At 42.7% G+C, this 22384-nt stretch overlaps 1 protein-coding gene across 3 annotated transcripts in view; it reads right to left on the minus strand.

Annotated features, from left to right (window-relative positions):
• Positions 1-22384, minus strand: part of MTG1 (mitochondrial ribosome associated GTPase 1) — a 356260-nt gene that overhangs the window by 133392 nt on the left and 200484 nt on the right. For all 3 annotated transcript variants that reach the window (XM_044296242.1, XM_044296244.1, XM_044296245.1), the window contains exon 8: positions 13868-13964. In XM_044296242.1, coding sequence (XP_044152177.1) covers positions 13868-13964 — 97 coding nt within the window. The remainder of the gene's footprint in view (positions 1-13867; positions 13965-22384) is intronic.

Genomic DNA, 22384 nt, shown 5'->3' on the forward strand with positions numbered 1-22384 from the left:
CACATCCTCACTTTGGCTACATTGAAACTAACCTGTGTACTTTCTAAAATCTTGATTACTATGGACTACGTCCAAACAGCGTGGATATCAGGTCTACTGGACAATTATTGTAACACGGACATTCAGAGTAATAGAAAGGAACAAATAATCTGAGACTCTAATAGGACATTTCCTCCCTAGGATTTTCTACTTAATTTTATATTTTAGTGTTGCTTTTTATGGATGGTTGCAATTTTAATCAATTTTAAAGCAAATATAAGTCTATATAGCATGCAAATATATGTTTAATAATATTTTATGTATTACTATATTTCTGGTATAAATAAAATTATTGTCTAGAAAACTCTCCTATGTGTATCTGAATGTAGGTGTGTCCTACTCCTTCAAATTATCTATACAAATCTCTTGAAGATTGGGTGTAACCTTCTTTGTAGGTGCACCCACTCCATTTTTTGTCTAGGAGGCGAGCCTTCTCTAATTACTTCTTGGAGTTTGTCAGAATTAGTGGGTTTTTGTTTGTCCACCCGCCTCTTGAGGATTGACCACAAGTTCTCAATGGGATTAAGATCTGGGAAATTTCCAGGCCATGGACCCAAAATGTCAATATTTTGGTCCCCGAGCCACTTCGTTATCACTTTTGCCTTATGGCATGGTGCTCCATCGTGCTGGAAAATGCATTGTTCTGCACCAAACTGTTGTTGGATTGTTGGAAGAAGTTGCTGTTGGAGGGTGTTTTGGTACTATTCTTTATTCATGGCTGTGTTTTTGGGCAAAATTGTGAATGAGCCCACTCCCTTGGATGAGAAGCAACCCCACACATGAATGGTCTCAGGATGCTTTACTGTTGGCATGACAGAGGACTGATGGTAGCGCTCACCTTTTCTTCTCCGGACAAGCCTTTTTCTTGATGCCCCAAACAATCGGAAACAGGCTTTATCGGAGAATATGACTTTGCCCCAGTCCTCAGCAGTCCATTCACCATATTTTCTGCAGAAGATCAATCTGTCCCTGATGATTTTTTTGGAGAGAAGTGGCTTCTTTGCTGCCCTTCTTGACACCAGGCCATCTTTCAAAAGTCTTCGCCTCACTGTGCGTGCAGATGGGCTCACACCTGTCTGCTGCCATTCCTGAGCAAGCTCTGCACTGGTGGCACTCCGATCCTGCAGCTGAATCCTCTTTAGGAGACAATCCTGGCGCTTGCTGGACTTTCTTGGACACCCTAAAGCCTTCTTAGTAGGAATTGAACCTTTTTCCTTGCAGTTCTTGATGATCCTATAAATTGTTGATTGAGGTGCAATCTTAGTAGCCACAATATCCTTGCCTGTGAAGCCATTTTTATGCAACGCAATGATGGCTGCACGCGTTTCTTTGCAGGTCACCATGGTTAACAATGGAAGAACAATGATTTCAAGCATCAGCCTCCTTTTAACAGGTCAAGTATGCCATTTTAACCCAATCAGCCTGACATAATGATCTCCAGTCTTGTGCTCGTCAACATTCTCACCTGAGTTAACAAGACGATTACTGAAATGATCTCAGCAGGTCCTTTAATGACAGCATTGAAATGCAGTGGAAAGGTTTTTTTGGGATTAAGTTAATTTTCATGGCAAAGAAGGACTATGCAATTTATCTGATCACTCTTCATAACATTCTGGAGCATATGCAAATTGCTATTATAAAAACTTAAGCAGCAACTTTTCCAATTTCCAATATTTATGTAATTCTCAAAACTTTTGGCCACGACTGTAGACGGGGTGGGCCTCATCTGGATAGGTCAATCACAAACCGCTCACATGATCATGTGACTAGGCCTGTGGCCTAATGTTGCTCCACCCATCTCAATCACATGATGGTGAATATCAGCAGCCGAGTTCCACTGCCAACACCTACATGTCGGCAGGTGGCATATGGTATCCTCTATCATGCCGCACGGAGGGTTCCACATAAGGGTCCATAAGGGAATTGCCCCGATATACCTATATGCCGCTGCACCATACCTGTAGATGCGGCTCCCTTGATACTCTGGTCACATGTCCCATCAAAATGGCTTTGCATTCCACCTATACGGCACGTGAAACGCACGTGCAATGTCTGGGTATCCAGATAACATGGCATACCTGGGTCACGTGGTACAAAAAGAGGGCCGCGCGCTCCACCGAGATACACAGTGGAACGCACTATTCAGTGGTCGTGTGTTCCACTGCAGCTGGACAGATCTTAAAGAGGTACGCCTCCCCACTGCTGCCCTACATGTGTCCCACAGTGATGCTTTCACAATAAATGCAACGATAGATGCTCAGATAAAGAGCTGTCTCTTAGATAATAAATCTGACACTTCATGTGTCGGTAACAGTTTCTATCAGCTAAAGAGGATGAAGCAATTAATACAGCAAGAAGCTAGCCATATTGGAGTCGGTGGAATTAACCAGTTTAGGGTTAAATAAAACATGAGAATGTAAGTTTCTCATTAAGCCCACCCGGTGACTGAAAGCGGAATCTATAGATCCATTCAGTCTCTTTTTGAAGGATTCTATGGTCCCAGTCACCCTTTCTGGGGGAGGGTCTCACTGATTAAAGGGCTGAGAATTTCAAGGACTTTAAATCCCCACCATGATGTTCCCACATATGATTCGCTACAGGGGTATCTTTCTTTTTCCTAATGTCATTAATGTGTTCAAGAATGCATCGGTGAAATTCCCTAAAAGTCTTTACGAAATAATCCTTGGGGCACGTACATTGACAAAGTTACACCACCCCCTTACTCCTACAGTTAACAAAATCTCTGATGTCATATCTCTTGTTAGTAACTGAACAGATGTTAATCTTGGTGTTTTTCAAGTGACAACATGCCGAACATGACCCACAACGGAACGTGCCGATCGGTTTTCTATCTAACCACGTACCCTCAAGTGTTGGTCGTGAGAAATGGCTGTGTACTAAACAATCACGCAGACATCTACCTCGTCTAAAGGTGATGCTTGGACAGGGAGGGAGTACATCAGACACACATGAGTCCATAAGGAGAATGGGCCAGCATTTTTCAATAATGGCTCTAACCTCTTGATTCTTCACATCAAAGGTGGAAATGATCCTGACAATTTCTTCCCCTTTAGCCTTGGATTCTCTGGGTACTAAAAGGAAATTAAGCTCGCATAATTCTGCATTTTGAAATGCCCCTCTTAGAACCTGTTGTGGATAGCCTCTCTTCCTAAAGCGGTCCTGGAGTTTTTTGGACTCATGAGGAAAGCTTTCTGGATCTGAGCAGTTCCTCCTCATCCTTAAGTAGTGGCCCCGGGGAATACCTATTTTTAGATTCGTAGGGTGATGACTGTCCCAATGGAGTTAGCTGTTGCGTCGCGGTGGCCTTTCTAAAAGTGGTCGTAACAAGTCTGTCTCTAACTTTGGTTACCCTGACATCCAGAAAAGTTAGTGTATCTGGATGAAACTCAAAGGTAAAAGATAAACCCAACTCGTTTGTGTTGAGGGCTTTAACGAATGTTTCAAATTCTTCAGCGTCACCATTCCAGATTACAAAGACATTGTCAATATAACGTGTCCAGAAGACAATCTTGTCACCCCACCAAGTTTGTACATCCGGAAAGACCACCTTATCCTCCCACCAGCCCAGGAGGAGATTAGCGTAAGTGGGGGCACAAGGGCTCCCCATCGCGGTCCCCCTGAGCCTAGCGTAAGTGGGGTCACAAGGGCTCCTCATCTGAGCCTGTGGAAGAACCGCAAATGGAACTGAAAAAAATTAGGACAAACTCAAGGAGGGTCACCACAAAATCATTGTGGAGATTATAACATACCGCCCTCGTTTTAAGAAGTCCCTTAGAATGAGGAATGGAGCTATACAGGGATTCAACATCTATGCTCGCAAGTGAGCATGATGTTTCGATATTAATGGTCTCTATTTTCCATAGAAAGTCCATAGTATCCCTTGTATAGGAAGGGAGGGTGGATACAAAGCCCTTAAGAATCCGATCAATATAGATACCGCTATTCTGAGTAACCGAGTCCACCCCAGACACAATAGGGCGACCTCTCAATGGGGATACGCCCTTATGAATTTTCGGCAGTCCATAGAAGGTAGCTGTCTGGGGTGTGCTCGGTAACAGAAAGCGGTATTCAGTATTGTTAATGACATTTCTGCTTAGCCCATCGTCAAGTATGGATACAAGTTCACTTAAAAAGATGTCAGTGGCAACACCCGATAACACTGCCTGTCATTAAACAGGCATTCACACATTTGTTTATACTGCATGTGTTCCAAAATTACAAGATTTCCCCCCTTGTCAGCTGGTTTCACCACTATTGAGGTGTCCCTTTCCAAGCTCAAAAGGGCCTCAGTTTCAGGGCCTAATAGGTTATATGAAAATATGGTGTAGAGTGAGGTAATTTTTCAATATCCTCAGTAACCATTAAAATAAAAAAAATCTATGCGATTGTAGTTTATAGGGGGCGGTAGTTTTTTACTCTTGGGGTGAAGGTCCGTAAATGGACCATGTCCTAGTTTCCGAGAACCCTCATCCAATAAATCCATCAAAGTCAACAAACTTGCGAGCGAGTGTGTTTGTGCAGACTAATTGGAGCTGTATCTTTTTGCCCCCCTGGAGCCCCTCTAACTGTGCACTATCGGTCTGTGAGTGAAGGAACGTTGATCTGAATTATCAGATAAGTACCACATTTTTGACTTGTATTGAAGTATCTCTTGACGTTAGTATCTGTTTTTGTATCTGAATTTGCTAATAATGCTATAATTGGATTACGTTCACCTCTAAACACTTATCACTGAACAACAGAACATTTGTGTATGTGTATATTTTAAAATACACTTTAATAATACACCTTAAAAAATTGGAACAAGAGTGAATTCCTATGCAAACTAATGTTCTCAATAAGGGTTATCCCTTGTATAGCTATACATGCAAAAATTGGCACTAATTCTGGTCAGAAAGTACTCCCACCCCTATCGCTTTATACGGGGTACATAGAGGAGATATCTGTACCAGAAATTAGCTTGCAAGGTGATAAACCCCCATCAATTGTGGAGCATCCACCAATTTAGTGATGTGATGCTTCTACAACTAAAGAAAGAAAAACCGAGCACAGAGGGGACACCACTATTTGCAAGAAGAGGAGTGGGCAAAAATGCTATATAGAGTGTTCAATGAAAGTGTTATTACACGCTCACACTGCACAGCCTCGAAATAGCCACCAAATCTACCTATTAACTCCCCTAGTAATATCACCCTCACACAGGTAATTCAGTGCCCGGGACGGCACAGCGCCCTACACCTAGCAGTTACAGCCTGTATATGCCTATATACCGCCCATTGTATGCTCAACGCGTTTCTTTATGGTAAATCATCAGGAGCTAAGGGCTTAGACAGACAACAGTGACAAACAGACAAACAGCACTGCCCCTGATTAAGTCACTTAGGCCACTCCCATCAAGGGCGGAGCTCATCCCCCAGGCGGCCAATCAAGGAGCTAAATATGCGGTTGCTATGGCAAACCACCGCCCCTGTGTCAGCCGCCCACTCCAGGGACGGACCATAACGAGTGTCAAAACACTGAAAATAAACAGGAATACATCGGCGATTAATAACGCAGCAGGTAGGCATCAAATATTGACTCTGAACTCACTAGACGCGAATATACATGGATATATATGTAGTTTACCACTCTTACAGACCAGTGCCGGTTTGGGGGCGCTCCAGTTTTTTCATTTTCTTTGTTCCTTTTGTGCCATCCAGTGCCCACTTGTGCCATAAATTGTCCCCCTTGTGCCATCCAGTTCCCCCACTGTGCCATCCATTGCCCCCTTGTTTGCCATCAAAAGTGCCCCGTGACATGCAGCCTCTGTGGCTGATCGCTATGCTATCACTCATGCACAGCGCTTACATCGCGCTGTGCAGGAGTCAGTACAGGCTTCACACAGAATGATACAGAGACTGATGGCCAGCGGTCCAGCACATGCGCACTAGCATTCAATCTAGTGCACTGTGAAGACTTTTGAACAGCAGGAGGCGGTGATGTCACTTGTGACGATCCGTCTCCTGCTGGAGAAACTTCGGCCGGAAGATAGGAAATCCATCAGGAGGAACCACGTCACTGGGATGTGCATCTCCAAACTGGCTGCACTCTGGAAGGTAAGTATAAGGCCACTAACCTGCCCTCCACATATTAGATTTAGCCAGCAATCGTCAGGTTTGGACCAGAGAACCCCTTTAATTGGGTTGTGCAGGGGTTTTATATTGATAAAATATTCTCAGTATTGGTCATGAAAAGAGATGAGCCAAGTTTTTTAAAATTTATTTCGGACGCTTTGTCAAATTTTCCCCAAAAATCTGATTCAATCCAAATTAATTAGTGATGAAGCACATTATAAATCAGCTATTTCCCAGCTGCAGGAAGCACGTATCTTGCTGTACATCACGAGAATTTTTTAAGAACATTTCCAAAACCCACTTTTTAAGGACCAGTTCAGTTATGAAGTCACTATGTGGGGCTTACATAGTAGAAACCACCCATAAATGACCCCATTTTAGAAACTACACCCTTCAAGTTATTCTAAACTGATTTGACAAACTTTGTTAACTCTAAGTATTCCACAAGAATGAAAGAAAAATGCTAAAATGTTTAAAACAGCCAAAGAAAACTCAATATTTATTACCCTAATTCTGCAGCTTACAGAAACACCCCACATGTGGTGGTAAACTGCTGTATGGGCACACGGCAGGGCGCAGAGGGAAAGGAGCGCCATATGGATTTTAGAGGGCAGATGTCGCTATGATAATTTTAAGTTGCCATGTCACATTTGAAGACCCCCTTATGCACCCCTAGAGTAAAAACTCCCAAAAAGTGACCACGTTTTGTAAACTACGGGATGAGGTGACAGTTTTATTGGTACTATTTTGGGGTAAATATGATTTTTCATTGCTAGATATTACACTTTTTGTGAGGCAAGGAAACCAAAAAATGGCTGTTGTGGCAGAGTTTGTATTTTAGTTTTTTTACGGAGTTCTCCTGACAGGATAGATCATGTGTTGCTTTTATAGAGCAGGTTGTTACCGACACGACAATACCAAATATGTGTACTGTATTGTTGTTTCAGTTTTACATAAAAAACAAAAAAGTTTTTGTGTCTTCATTTTTTGAAAGCTACATTTCATTTATTTTTTTCTGCTGATTTTCTTGTGCAGAGGCTCCTTTTATATATGACTTTTTTGGTACCATTTTTGGGTACATAAGATTTTTTGATAGTTCAATATGACACTTTTTTGAGGCAAGGTGAACAAAAATGGCAATTGTAGCACTTGTCTAGCTGATGGGCCGCATCTTTGGCTGCAAATCTGACCGATTCCGCAGATGTGTCTGCCAGAAACGCAGTGGCAGACCTAAAAAGGGGAATGGAGTGCAAAATTTCCTCCCTAGGTTTTTTTTTCTTTATGTGATTTTATAAACCATTAAGCCAGAAATACATGGCCCTAGCCACAGAAGTTGCCACAATATTTGTCTTTACCCCAAACATGGAGGCTTCCCACCATTTTCTCAAAAGGGTATCTGACTTTCCATTGGGTTGCGTAACTGCGATGAATAAGTTTTGCCACCTGTATATCCATTTTTGGGGTCTCATTAAAGAGCTTAGTTTCAGACGGATCAAAGTTTCAGACCCCCAACCTCTTTTCTGGATCTGTCCATTCATCGAGGATCATGTCCTTAATATTCTCGTTAATGGAAAATACTTTGGATATTTTCACACGTAATCTCACAAACATTTCGGCCTGTACCGATCGTGGTTTTTTGGATGCCTTCAATACCCATGGTTGCCCATACTGCCTTTAGTAGTTCCTCCATTTCCTCTGAGGAAAAATAGTACTTTTTATTGTCTTCAACTACTTCACCCTCTGACAACTGATCTTCATTAATATCATGTCTATGAGGCGGATGCCTCTTCGTCCATGTCCTCTGCATCAGAGGAGGATGGAGTTGATAACCTTGGTTTTTTGGAAGGAGGCATAGGAGGAACCGGCATAAGGGAGGCCAGGGATGATTTAATTTCATCCTGAATCATGGATAAATGGTTGCTCTTCCTTTAACAGATCAGTAATGCAATATTTGCATAGTTTCTTCTTGAAACTTTCTGGGAGTTTCTTAGCACAAGTGGCTCACTTAATATACTTAGATTTGATTTTAGTTTCTTTCACTTCCTGAAAAGAGAAGGACAAACAGGTATCAAAGGTATCATAAAAGTAAAAAAGAATACATTAGCATATTTTCCACAGGGGAGCTCACTTAAGGAGCGGCTGAAGGTGGGCCTGATCTGTCCATGTGGGTCCCAGGAGCCTCTGGAGCTGACATGCTGCTTGAGTCAGTGGAGATGGCATTGTCAGAACCGCATGCTCTTTTTCACCTGGAGCTGCATCTGACATCATCAGCCCGTGTCCTGGGCGCGATGACTCATCCACACATGTGTTCTGAAGCTCAGCCCCTCCGGACCTGGCTGGGAATCCGAGAGCTAAATCTTGGGTCGGCTCCCAATTTGGTGTGGAAGGGAGACCATGCAGCAAGGAGTGAGAACAGACCCCTGATCTCAGGGATGAGAGTCACCCTAATTTCCATTGCCCAGCTTTAGCAGCAGATAAAGGGCAGAGGAGAAGATTGGTAAGCCAACCTCCAGTTATTTAAAAGGAAATTACACCATAAATAAAATAAAAAACTTTTCACCTCCCTTTTGGGAGGCCACACTGTGTAATGCCCCCATATGGACAAGAAAATTAAAGAGCGAGAGTGGGTGGGGGCTTTTAAACTCTCCATCTCTGTGTATTCCTGCCCCTACAGAGGTCAATCTCATTTGCAGCCATCATGGTGGATAAAATGGAAAATTCCTTCCCGACTCCAATCAGGCAATCAGAATTACTCTCTGGATCAACACCCCATCTCTAGAAACTATAGCCTGCAATATTATTCCACTCCAGAAATACATTCTTTCCCCTCTTGAACTCTTTTAGCGAATCGCCATCACCACCAACTCAGGCAGAGAGTTTCAAGTCTCACTGTTCTTAAACAATCCTCTTCTATGCTTGTGTACAGTACAAACCTTCTTTCCTCCAGACCCAGTGTATGTCCCCTTGTCACAGTCACAGTTCTGGGGATAAACAGATAATGGGAGAGATCTCTGTACTGACCCCTGATATATTTATACATAGTTATTAGACCGCCCCTTAGTCATTTTTTTTTTCTCTAAAGTGAATAACCCTAATTTTGATAATCTTTCTGGGTATTTTAGTCGACCCAATCCAGTTATTACCAGTTATTACTTTAGTTGCCCTTCTCTGAACCCTCTCAAGCTCTGCTATGTCTGCCTTGTTCACAGGAGCCCAGAACTGTACACAGTACTCCATGTGTGGTCTGACTAGTGATTTGTAAAGTGGCAAGACTATGTTCTCATCACTGGCATCTATGCCCATTTTGATGCAACCCATTATCTTATTTGCCTCGGCAGCAGGTACATGACACTAGTTACTACAGCTTACAGGTGAAACTCGAAAAATTTGATTATCGTGCAAAAGTTAATTTATTTCAGTAATGCAACTTAAAAGGTGAAACTAATATGTAAGATAGACTCATTACATGCAAAGTGAGATATTTCAAGCCTTTATTTGTTATAATTTGGATAATTATGGCTTACAGCTTATGAAAACCCCAAAATTACAATCTCGGAAAATTTGAATATTACATGAAATCAATAAAAAAAAAGGATGTTAATAGAAGGTAGGACCTCTGAATAGTATAATCATGCATGGGTACTCAGTACTTGATTTGGGCCCCTTTTGCATCAATTACTGCCTCAATGTGGCGTGGCATGGATGCTATCAGCCTATGGCACTGCTGAGATGTTATGGAAGACCAGGATGCTTCAATAGAAGCCTTCAGCTTTTCTGCATTGTCCGGTCTCATGTCTCATCTTTCTCTTGGCAATGCCCCATAGATTCTCTATGGGGTTCAGGTCAGGAGAATTTGCTGGCCAGTCAAACACAGTAATTCCATGGTCAGTGAACCAGGATTTGATACTTTTGGCAGTGTGGGCAGGTGCCAAGTCCTGCTGGAAAATGAAGTCACCATCTCCATAAAGCTCGTCTGCGGAATGAAGCATGTAGTGCTCCAAAATCTGGCAGACGGCTGCGTTGACTCTGGACATAATGAAGCACTGTGGACCTACACCAGCAGATGACACAGACTCAAACTTCACACTGGACTTCAAGCAACTTGCATTGTCTGCCTCTCCATTCTTCCTCTAGACTCTGGGTCCCTGGTTTCCAAATGAGATGCAAAAGTTGCTCTCATCAGAAAAGAGGACTTTGGGCCACTGAGCAACAGACCATTTATTTTATTTTATTTTAGCCCAGGTAAGACGCTTCTGATGTTGTTTGTTGTTCAGGAGACGCTTGACAAGAGGAATACGACATTTGGAGCCCATGCCCAGGATCCGTCTGTGTGTGGTGGCTCTTGATGCACTAACTCCAGCCTCGGTCCACTCCTTGTGAAACAGTTTTGAATGGCCTTTTCCTGATAATCCTCTCCAGGCTGCGGTTATCCCTGCTGCTTGTGCACTGTTTTCTTCCACATTTGTCCCTTCAACATAACTTTCTATTCATGTACTTTGATATAGCACTTTGGGAACATCCAATTTATTTTGAAATTACCTTTTGAGGCTTTCCCTCCTTATGGAGGGTGTCAATGATGGTTTTCTGCACAACTGTCAGGTCAGCAGTCTTTCCCATGATTGTGATTCCTACTGAACAAGACAGACAATTTAAAGGCTCAGGAACCCTTTGCAGGTGTTATGGATTAATTAGCTGACTAGAGTGTGACACTTTGAGCCTAGAATATTGAACCTTTTCACAAAATTATAATTTTCTGAGATTGTGAATTTGGGGTTTTCATAAACTGTAAGCCATAATCATCCAAATTATAACAAATAAAGGCTTGAATTATATCGCTTTCCATGTCAGTGTTAGGGCTCTTTCACATCTTCGTTCTTTTCTTCCGGCATAGAGTTCCGTCGTCGGGGCTCTATGCCGGAAGAATCCTGATCAGGATTATCCCCATGCATTCTGAATGGATAGAAATCCGTTCAGGATGCATCAGGATGTCTTCAGTTCCGGACCGGAACGTTTTTTGGCAGGAGAAAATACCGGAGCATGCTGCGCTTTTTGCTCCGGCCAAAAATCCTGAAGACTTGCCGCAAGGCCGGATCCGGAATTAATGCCCATTGAAAGGCATTGATCCGGATCCGGCCTTAAGCTAAACGTCGTTTCGGCGCATTGCCGGATCCGACGTTTAGCTTTTTCTGAATGGTTACCATGGCTGCCGGAACGCTAAAGTCCTGGCAGACATGGTTAAGTGTAGTGGGGAGCGGGGGAGCTTGCCGTCCGTGCGGCTCCCAGGGCGCTCCAGAGTGACGTCAGGGTGCCCCAAGCGCATGGATCACGTGATCACATGGCACGTCATCCATGCGCATGGGGCGCTCTGACGTCATTCTGGAGCGCCCCGGGAGCCGCACGGACTGTAGGTATACCGCTCCCCCGCTCCTACTATGGCAACCAGGACTTTAATAGCGTCCTGGCTGCCATAGTAACACTGAAAGCATTTTGAAGACGGATGCGTCTTCAAATGCTTTCAATACACTTGCGTTTTTCCGGATCCGGCGTGTAATTCCGGCAAGTGGAGTACACGCCAGATCCGGACAACGCAAGTGTGAAAGAGGCCATACCCAGTGTTTTACTGTTTAGTATGTACAGGTGACATTTTTTATTCCCATGTGCATAATCTTACATTTGTCAGTGTTAAACCTCATCTGCCACCTGTCTGCCCAAGCCTCCATTCTATCCAGATCCCTCTGTAACAGTGTACTATCCTCTTCCGTGTTAATTACTTTACACAGTTTAGTGTAATCCGCAAAAATTGATATTTTACTGTGCAAGCCTTCTACAAGATTATTAATAAATATATTGGAGAATAGGGCCCAATACTGACCCCTGATGTACCCAATCTGAGTTTGTACCATTAATAACCACCCTCTGTTTTCTATCACTGAGCCAGTTACTTACCCCCATACAGACATTTTCTCCCAGACCAAGCATTCTCATTTTATATACTAACCTTTTACAGATGATCTAGTTGTAGTAAGATCCAGCACCTCCTGCAGACTCCCTCCCCTGGCGATAAGATGACCGTTGGGACCAGAACAGGAAGCAACATAGCGCTTCCTCAGCTGAATATACAAAGCTTTTTCAGTGATCGGGGAGACGGGACACTGAGGGACCATCCCTGCCTTCTTTATGGGGAACCCTGCTATCACTGACGTTTTAAAATGTCTGTTCAGTGATACATTTCAACTGCCCAAGACATTTATAGCCAATAGGTGGTAGGGAACTAGTTAAACATTTTGATTTATTAGATTTTCTGGAGTGTCACAATTTATGTACCTTGAGAGCAGTCTTATAGGTTACATTGATATACTTATTAATTAGCTCTGAGGGTGCAGGGGGTTAAATCATTCCCTTTATTTTGAGTGGGGTGAGCCACTTGTTTTTATTTTTCAAATATATGAAGTACAATGTACCATGAAAAAACAGAAACATTTTGATAAGTAAAAGCATTCCAAGTCATTACCACATAAAGTGTCAAGTCACATTTGGAAAATGAGGCTGTGTGTGGCAGGTGAAAACAGTTTTTTTTGGAAGGTGTTAAAGTGTAATTTATATGCTTTGTCCTGATAAGGCCCAAAAAACAAAGAAAAAAACAACAACTGTCCATAAATGAGTATTTATGGGTTAAGCTAGTTTCACACTAAGCGCTGAAATGTTCCAGCACGCTGTTTTGGCAGAGGAACAGCCTACCAGAGTTCATTGTATCCAGTATAGCCGGATACTACCTTTCCCTGTTGGGCCCAATTTACTATAATAGGACCCTGAGGCGATCCAGACAGTTTCTGGCTTTAGTGCCGGGATTCAGCCGGACAAAAAACGCTGCTTGCAGCTGTATTTGTCCTGCCAAATCTCGGCACCTAATGCCAGAAACAGGCCAGATCCCATTATAGTCAATGGGCTCCAGCAATTTCTGGCTATGCTGGATGCAATTAACTCTGGCAGACTGTTCCGTCAGAGAATATTTTAGCACTACTGTGAAACTAGCCTTGGCAAATACCATGTTTGACTATAACACTCTGGAATTCCGGTAGTCAGCAGAGACAGAGGAGCAGACTACCGGAATTACTGTATCTGGCATACCTGGACACTACCAGATACCTATTCACTATAATGTGATCCTGCGGTTCTCTGGCACAAATACCGGCTTTCTGCTGAAAGAAATACTGCTGCATAAGGGCAATTCTTTAAATTCTTTGTTCTTTATAATATTTTCTCTTTTTTTTTTTTTTTTTTTTTTTACTATCACTGGAACATCCCTTTAAAGAGGACCTTTCATGCGATATTATTAAGGGAGATATATACCTGTACTTGCGGGGTAGTGCAGTGGCTGATGCTGCCACCCTGCTTGATTTTTTAAAATATGCCTCCTATGCCCCGCCGGATTTCTCCCGCTCGTATGCTAACACTGAGCATCAGAACAATGAGGAGGAGACTGAGTCTTTCTCCAAGGGTGTCTCCTTCTCCCTGGCTGTAACGCTGTCCAATCACAGGGCAGAGCGTCACAGCCAGGAAGGTTTTTTCTGTTGTACCCGGCAAGTACAGGTATATATCTTCCTTAATAAAATCGCATGAAAGGTCCTCTTTAAAGTGTTGCTTTGAAAATTATTTTCCATAAGATACGAAAATGAACAGTTGTACTGTTTTACCGCATATTGCCAACTTCATTCCTATCTCAACCGACTCAATGCGGGGTGAAAGGACTCCTGGTGTGTCCAAGAGATAGATGAGAGGATTTTCTGAAACCTGTAACATGAACGTTCTATATAAGGATGATATAGAAGGAGAATATATAGCATATTGCAATTAACAATTTCCCATATACTGGGCTAAATTAATTAACTTTAAAGGGGTTGTTCACTTACGGGGGGCCTTTTGTGCAGACCCCCCCCCCCCCTTCCCCCCAAACACCATACTAACCTGTTCCCTACCGCTGCTGCCTCGCAACAGTCTCCACTTGTCAACTTTCTGACTGGCCACAACGGTGATGTGTCCCGCATTCATCATGTCACTGGGGCACATGACTTTGGGAACATTCATTGGTTGCTGCAGCCAAGTGACCCATATCAAACAAGAAGTTGAAACACAGACACAGATGCTTCCGTGTTCCTGTGTTTATAAATCTACTTCTTATAGTATAATGTCTTATTTATTGTTTGTGTCCAGTTAAAGGGACTAAGGTAAGCACCTGCCATCCAGAATCGGGCAACAGACTTCTTAGCCTGGCACAAGGTGTAACTGAGAATGCTTTAGTAGCTGTGGGGGAGGAGGAAACTCGGTTGACAAATATGAAGCAGATCTTCGGGTTTTCTGCCACAGTTATCTCCATATTATCATATTTAAAAAAACTTGCACAACTCTTCCAGGGAACATAACAATGATCAATACTGTGTAGCCATACAAAGTTTTTGATTAATCCACACAAAAAGACACATCATCACACTTTCCAGTTTCTAGAAAAGAGTAACAGCGATATACATAGGGGGGTAGAAGAAGGGCATACATGATATCGTAGACAGAATAATAATCTTAAACGACCCCCAGAGCATGGTGAAGCAAAGCTGCTAAAGGTTTAATCACCAGAGTATCCAGCAATGTGGAGAGGGGGCACCACTTCTTATTCCCACATTCCAGCCATAATCTATGGGAAGGGAATCCATTCACCACGAATAAAGCCTGTATTACAGAGCAAACGATTGTCGGGAGGGAAGCTTTTCCTCCCGGCAATCGCTTGCTAGCTAGCGGAGGAGACCACTGCTATTACATGCAGTCCCCATACTGTCTAATGGTTTGCTGGTTGCAGATCACTATTAGACAGCACAATCTGCTGCCGACAAGTTGCTCGTTCATCGGGCAATCAGCGACAGTATTACACTGCAATATGATGGCTAATGAGAGTTGATATGAACACTCGTTAGTAATATCGGCCAAAAAATCAGCCAGTGTAATTCAGCCTTAAAGGGAACCAGTCATGTGGATATTTGATTATAATCTAACTAATTATATACTATCATTAACTACTAAACAGTGCCTTAGATGTATTCACTTACTGGTATGACAGATGGTTACCTCATAATATACACACAAAGATGCCGCATGCTAATGAGCTGTTTCGAGTCCGGCATGAGGTCATCGAGTCCAGCGTATATTTAATTCAGAGCTATAGCCACTCCCCTGCCCACCCACTGCTGATTCCTATGGCAACAAACTGTCACTCAGCAGCAGGTAGGCGGGGAGAGTCAGGAGCTCATGAATATTCATGACTCATCATTATCAGCTGGAGCTTTTCAATACAAGATGTTGGCAGATTGACTGGGTCAATTAAAGAAAGTGACCCAGCATTTTGATAAGCGAATCAGTCACTTATTTATGTTGCCCTTAGTTAGGACACCATAAAACTGGTGACAGGTTCCCTTTAAGGACACAGGATGATGATACAACTGCACTCAAGTAATGAAACTCAAAAAAAAAAACAAATTCAAGGACAACCCAAAGGTACTGCCATTCAACAGAATATAAGGCCTTGGCCGCATCCACAGACACAGAGACCCTCTATCCAGCATTCTGATGGGTAGCCTGCAAACGAATTCTGATTCGCCCCCTCCGCATTGTGATTGACAGGGCCAGGGAACGTAATCGTTCTCTGCTGGCCCTGCCTGTCTGCATTCAAAATCTGGCGCCTGCGCCGCTGCCAGACCTGTCTTCAATCGGCACAGGCGCACTGAGAGGCGGCCACTTGCTCGGTCGCTCCATCCTCAATGCGCCTGCGCTGGGTGTAGATGTGACGTCATCGGCGCAGGCGCACTGAGGATGGAGCGGCCGCGGCGCAGGCGCCAGATTTTGAGTGCAAACAGGCCGGGCCAGCAGAGAACGATTCCGTTCCCTGGCCCTGTCAATCACAATGCGGAGGGGGCGTCTTTAGGATCGGAGGATGCGGCTGCTACCAGCAAGTAGCCGCCCTACTTGCTGGTAGCAAGGTAATTTGCATATTTTAAAAAGCATGTTTTTAACTAAATCTACAGGACCAAAATGATTAATTAGATCATGTAGCCATAAATCGCAGTGTAGGGATTATAAGTAAGCAAAAAAAAAAAAAGGTTTAGTGGGGTGACAGAAGCCCTTTAAGGAAAAATAATGGCTAAAAGTATGCAAAATGGGTTTGAATAGCCAGGTTTCATTTCTCTTTATGCACCAGGCATGGTCACTATAACTGGCGGATTTTAAGCAGACGTACCGGCCTAGCATTCCTTTCCCTAACAGTTCCCTATTTTTAGGTCAGGGAAACTTAGCCTGGCTGTGTGTCGGAGCACTCGCCCTGAAAAGAGCGACCCCCAGCCTCTGGATACCTCGGGCCTGGTCTAGAAAATAACCCTAGATTGCTCCTGTTGCTTTTTTTGCTGTAATATCCTAATGCTAGACTGCTTCAACGCATTTCACCTATAGTCTAAGGCTCCTCAGGAGCAGTAAGTCTAGTTGCAGGATAGGTTTTCAGCATAAAGTTATGGCAGTGGCAGTGTGGTCAGTACATTACCTTCCTTTTAAAGACCTAAGTCCTCCCCTTTCTCTAGTCAAGCATGGCTGGGCGGGCAGGGGTGGATCCAAGGGAGCAGTTGTCATTTAGATCTGATCCAAGGGAGCCGTTTTCGTTTAGATCTCGCTTACAATTCCCGTCTCTTAAGCGGATGTGATGCACCGAGGGGCGTTTCTGTTGTCATGAGGACCTTTGGTAGTGGAATCGGCTAAATAAGTAGCAGATGAGCGCTTTCAATTACTGTTTATGCATAACATCACTCACTATAAAGTTTAGAATAGTAACGCAATACACATTACTCGTATGTATGTAAACATAAATACTTGGGGAGATTTTGCTTTATTCAAATTGGAATTTACTGGGTCTTCTGAGCTTTAATAAAAATATTTGATGCCGCTATTATATTTTAAAGCAACATCGCTTTATTTTTATTACTGTCTATTAACAGTGGGGAGAAATTAATCCCCATCATTAACCTGAACATGATTATAAAAATGGCTTATAGAACAGCATCTCATTTAATCCATTGGGAGCTGCGGATTGCATAGTAAAAATCCATCTTACCTCCCTTTTCAGGATCCTACTGTCCCAGTTACCACCTCTCTGCACCTGTGGGATATGTTCAATTCCAATGAATTTAATGCAGTTAGTATCCCCTCCATTTATCATATTCATGTGTCTTGCTACAGATGTATCCTTGTTGTTTTTTATATCATTATAATGATCCCTGAGACGTCTTCTCGGTTCCTTTTGGTTTTACAGATATAGTCTAGTGGACAATTACATTGTGTCAAATAGACTACTCCAGTTGTCTGGCAATTAATAAAATCCTTGATTTTATATAAACTGCCTGTCTTTGAACAAGTGAACTCCTTTGCTGTCCTTACTTGGCTACACGCCAAACATTTACCGCATCTAAACATGCCTTTCTGACGTCGTGCTAGCCAGCCTCCTTCTCTTACCGGCGGCTGGTAATGACTGTGGACAAGTCTGTCTCTCAGGCTCCGTCCCCTCCTATACGTAATCTGAGGGTGGGGCCCAATCACACCCCGACAGTCTGGGTCATCTCTGTCTTACACGTTCATGTGTGTTATCAAACATACCGATAATTCTTATCGGTTGTCTGTGTTCTCCAGTTGTTTTGGAACTAGTAATGTTTCCCTCTTGGACGTACATGCTGACTCAAATGCAGTTCTGAGGACCCCCATCAGGATATCCTTTCTCTAAATCTTACTCTTAGATCACTTATGTGGAAAGAAAAAAAATATTGAAGACGGGATGTTCTGCACGATTGTACAGAAACAAGGGAGACGGGGTAAAGGAGATGAAGAAGGCGCCAAGGGGTGACAACAATATTGAGGAGGATGTATATAATATATGTAGGTAGAATATATATAAAAAATATAAAAAAAATATATAGAAAAAGGTGGAGAAGAATAGGCAGCTCCCCAAAGAACCCCCAAGAAAAAAGGGGGGGGGGGGGGAGAATCAGTACCAACTAGTGGACTGAAATATAAGTAAGGTTGCTGATGAGGCAGGTATCACAGGAGTCTTAATGATACCCAGGGGGCGCCACAAAGTCTCCAGTGTAGACAATAAAGTTTTTTGCAGTTATAGTGGATACACTATAGAATTGTTACACTTACTTCACCGGGGAGGGGGGTATAGGATGAAGTTCAAGACATGTGGTAATGGCTTCCTGGTCCCCAAAAAGATGACACCGGGGCTCCAATGTAGTTGGGAAGTTTATTTATTCAGCTCGACGCGTTTCGGGAATATATCCCTTTCTCAAGAGCATGTACATATAATACAAAGACACAAACTTATATAGGGGGATACAAACACATGATATAGGGTCATCCTCCTTAGGGGAGGAGAAAAGGTCAAAGAAGTGGGGTTACTTCCTGTCTACTATTTTATTCACTGTTTGTAGTGGGAAAACCTAATCCCTTCCAAAGATTCCTGTTTATTTATTGCAAGGAGTTCCCAATATATTCATAAATAGGCATTATTTGAAAGCCTGTCCCTAAAAATCAAAAGGAAGTGATGGGAACCGGAAGTCAATGTGTCCTGCGTTCCACTGTGGAACGCAAGAGTTTCTAGTCTGTATACTATTGTAGAGCTCAATATGAGCTTGGGGCAGATGGGGCCATGTCTCTTGGGTGTTTGTAAGTCGATGCGCTTTCATTTTTGAGCGCATCGACTGGGTCACTAGTAGAGTGGGACTGTGCTTTGAAAAGGACGCTCCGATGCGTTCCACTGTGGAACGCACCATACAGGAAGTGAACCATATCAATTCGGATGCGTTCCACAGTGGAACGCACCGGACAGGAAGCAGTCCGCATAAAACGCACAGTGCTTCACTGCGGGAGTACAGGGGCGGATTCAAGACCAGGGAAGTACGCCCCATTCGATTGTGGGTGGGAGGAGGAATGTGTTTCATCTGTGGGTGGACTATGAAAAAGTTGCGTGTTAAACTCCAGATCCAGTACAAATTGATTGTGTGTCGATAGTGCCACATCTCTTGTGGATAAAAAAAAATACTTACTGCCCGCATTCCCAGATGGTGATGAATGGAACTGTACAGGGCCTCCACATCAATAGATGCCAGTATAGTCTCATCATCCATGTACACCCCCTCCAGTCTCAGGAGATCTGATGTGTCCCGTATGTCAGAGGGAAGAGTTTCCACAAATGGTCTAATGATGTGGTCGACATAAATTCCAACATTCTGCCCAATGCTCCCTATTCCAAATACAATTGGATGCCCCTTAAGTGGTGTGATCCCCTTTTGTATCTTGGGTAGGGCGTAAAATGTCACCGTCACTGGGTAGTTTGGTAAGAGAAAATCAAATTCATGTTGGTCAATAATTTTTTGTCTGAGGCCCCTTATTAGGATCCCTTTTAGCTCCTGGAGAAAAACTGCACACGGGTACCTATCAAGGATCTTGTATGAATCAGTCATGATGTCCTTGCACATCTTGACATATCTCATGATCAATTACCACCACGTTCCCCCCTTTATCAGCGGGTTTTATTACAATATTTTTAACTTGATCTAACTTTTGCAGAGCCATTGCATCCTTATAACTCAGGTTTTTAATGTTGGCTGGTGCAGATGATGCAGAGAATAATCAGACATATATGGATGGCTGTAGTTTACTAGGATTCATTTGTATTGAAGAGACATACAGCAGAGAGCATGGTGCTCATGTTAGCACAGGAGATATAGAAGAACAACAACCATAGATAACAGGAAAATGCAATAACAGATAGTCAACACATAGAACACTATGATAGAGTATTTGTGTATATTGACATCTAGTGGTCAGACTCAATACTTCAAATACATAGGCATACAGGGAAATAAACCAAGCAATGTATAACATAGCATGAAACAATGTTCAGTCTCCAACATTTAAAACCTCTAGATTTTGAGAACAATAGGATCCTGAAAAGGGAGGCGAGATGGATTTTTAAGATACAATCCACTGCTCCCAATGGATTAAATGAGATGCTGTCCTATAAGCCATTTTTATAATCATGTTCAGGTTAATGATGGGGATTAATTTCTCCTCACTGTTAATAGACAGAAATACAAATAAAGTGATGTTGCTTCAAAAGATAATAGCCAGAGGGTAGGGGTCGCTCTTTTCAGGGTGAGTGCTCCGACACACAGCCATGCTAGGTTTCCCTGACCTGAGAATAGGAAACTGTTAGGGAAAGGAATGCTAGGCTGTTACATCTGCTTAGAATCCACTAGTTATAGAGACCCCGCCGGGTACATAATTAATAAAATTAATAAATGAAACCTGGCTATTCAAACCCATTTTGCATACTTTTAGACATTAGTTTTCCTAAAATTCATTTTTAAACGTACTTGAATAAAAGTTATATTTTATCTTTTGTAAAGGCACACTCAGCCCACACAGTATAGTCATAGAAAGGTGGACTCTCAAACAGAGAGCAGTGTTCTGTTCTGGTGATCAATGAAAGAATACTCAATCCAAGGGAGTTCAGACCTCCAAGAACCTCTTTTGATGGTCTGCTAGAATAGAGGTTCATTTTTTGTTAATCGTATAGAAGTCTTAACTTATAGTTCTTAGGAGGTTTTTTTCGAGGCTGCCGCAATTGTCTATCTGGTAGCCGAGGAAGAAGCCTATCAGCCTCTGTGAGTTTGTGCTATCCTGGATAGAACTAGATACCACAAAAATAACAATTTAAATTATGTCTCAAGCATTAATGTCTTCTGAGCAATTTTGTGTGTTGATTCCTAAATTTGCTTCCACTGTCCATCAGAGTGGAGTCCAGGTTGACTCCCACTTAGAAATATAGGACGAAGTATGTGTTAGAATGTGGAGAGAAAGAAAGTGGTAGATCTTGGTAAGCCCTTTGGCAGTCAAACTAAACTAAACTACCCAGGGGAATTGTTTCCAAAGGAGGGTTTTCAATAGTGGCAATAGGTGCAGGTGAGGAGGGATTAAATGGGCTCAAAATTTTACTGAGTCACAGATTTTGAGGGAACATTTGGCAAAAGGGTTAGTAATAGTGGGTTGAGAAGTGGGCGGTGTGCAAAGAATGCAATCAGTTAACAAGGGAGCAAGCTTGAAGGCTTCAAGTGAGAGCCAAACTGAGGCTTACTTAGACAAATGAAGCAGAGCTAGTTGGGCTATCCGGCGCTTGATATCATTTCTGATAGTTTGGTAACATAGTACATTAACATAGTAACATAGTACATAAGGCCGAAAAAAGACATTTGTCCATCCAGTTCGACCTGTCATCCTGCAAGTTGATCCAGAGGAAGGCAAAAAAAAAAACAGTGAGGTAGAAGCCAAAGACAGAGATTTTTCTTTGAGTCTGTATCTGTACAGGGTGGAGCGTGCCACTCTAGGAACAGAATCATAACAAAGGAATCGAATAGACATCAGTTGTATAGGTTTTTAAAATGTGAGACTGAACTGCGTCTGGGACAGCTCTAAAAATACAGGTCCTTCTAAAAAAATTAGCATATTGTGATAAAGTTCATTATTTTCTGTAATGTACTGATAAACATTAGACTTTCATATATTTTAGATTCATTACACACCAACTGAAGTAGTTCAAGCCTTTTATTGTTTTAATATTGATGATTTTGGCATACAGCTCATGAAAACCCAAATTTCCTATCTCTAAAAATTAGCATATTTCATCCGACCAATAAAAGAAAAGTGTTTTTAATACAAAAAAAGTCATCCTTCAAATAATTATGTTCAGTTATGCACTCAATACTTGGTCGGGAATCCTTTTGCAGAAATGACTGCTTCAATGCGGCGTGGCATGGAGGCAATCAGCATGTGGCACTGCTGAGGTGTTATGGAGGCCCAGGATGCTTCGATAGCGGCCTTAAGCTCATCCAGAGTGTTGGGTCTTGTGTCTCTCAACTTTCTCTTCCCAATATCTCACAGATTCTCTATGGGGTTCAGGTCAGGAGAGTTGGCAGGCCAATTGAGCACAGTAATACCATAGTCAGTAAACCATTTACCAGTGGTTTTGGCACTGTGAGCAGGTGCCAGGTCGTGCTGAAAAATGAAATCTTCATCTCCATAAAGCTTTTCAGCAGATGGAAGCATGAAGTGCTCCAAAATCTCCTGATAGC

This window comes from Bufo gargarizans, chromosome 6 (genome assembly GCF_014858855.1).
Source record: "Bufo gargarizans isolate SCDJY-AF-19 chromosome 6, ASM1485885v1, whole genome shotgun sequence".
Lineage (NCBI taxonomy): Eukaryota > Metazoa > Chordata > Amphibia > Anura > Bufonidae > Bufo > Bufo gargarizans.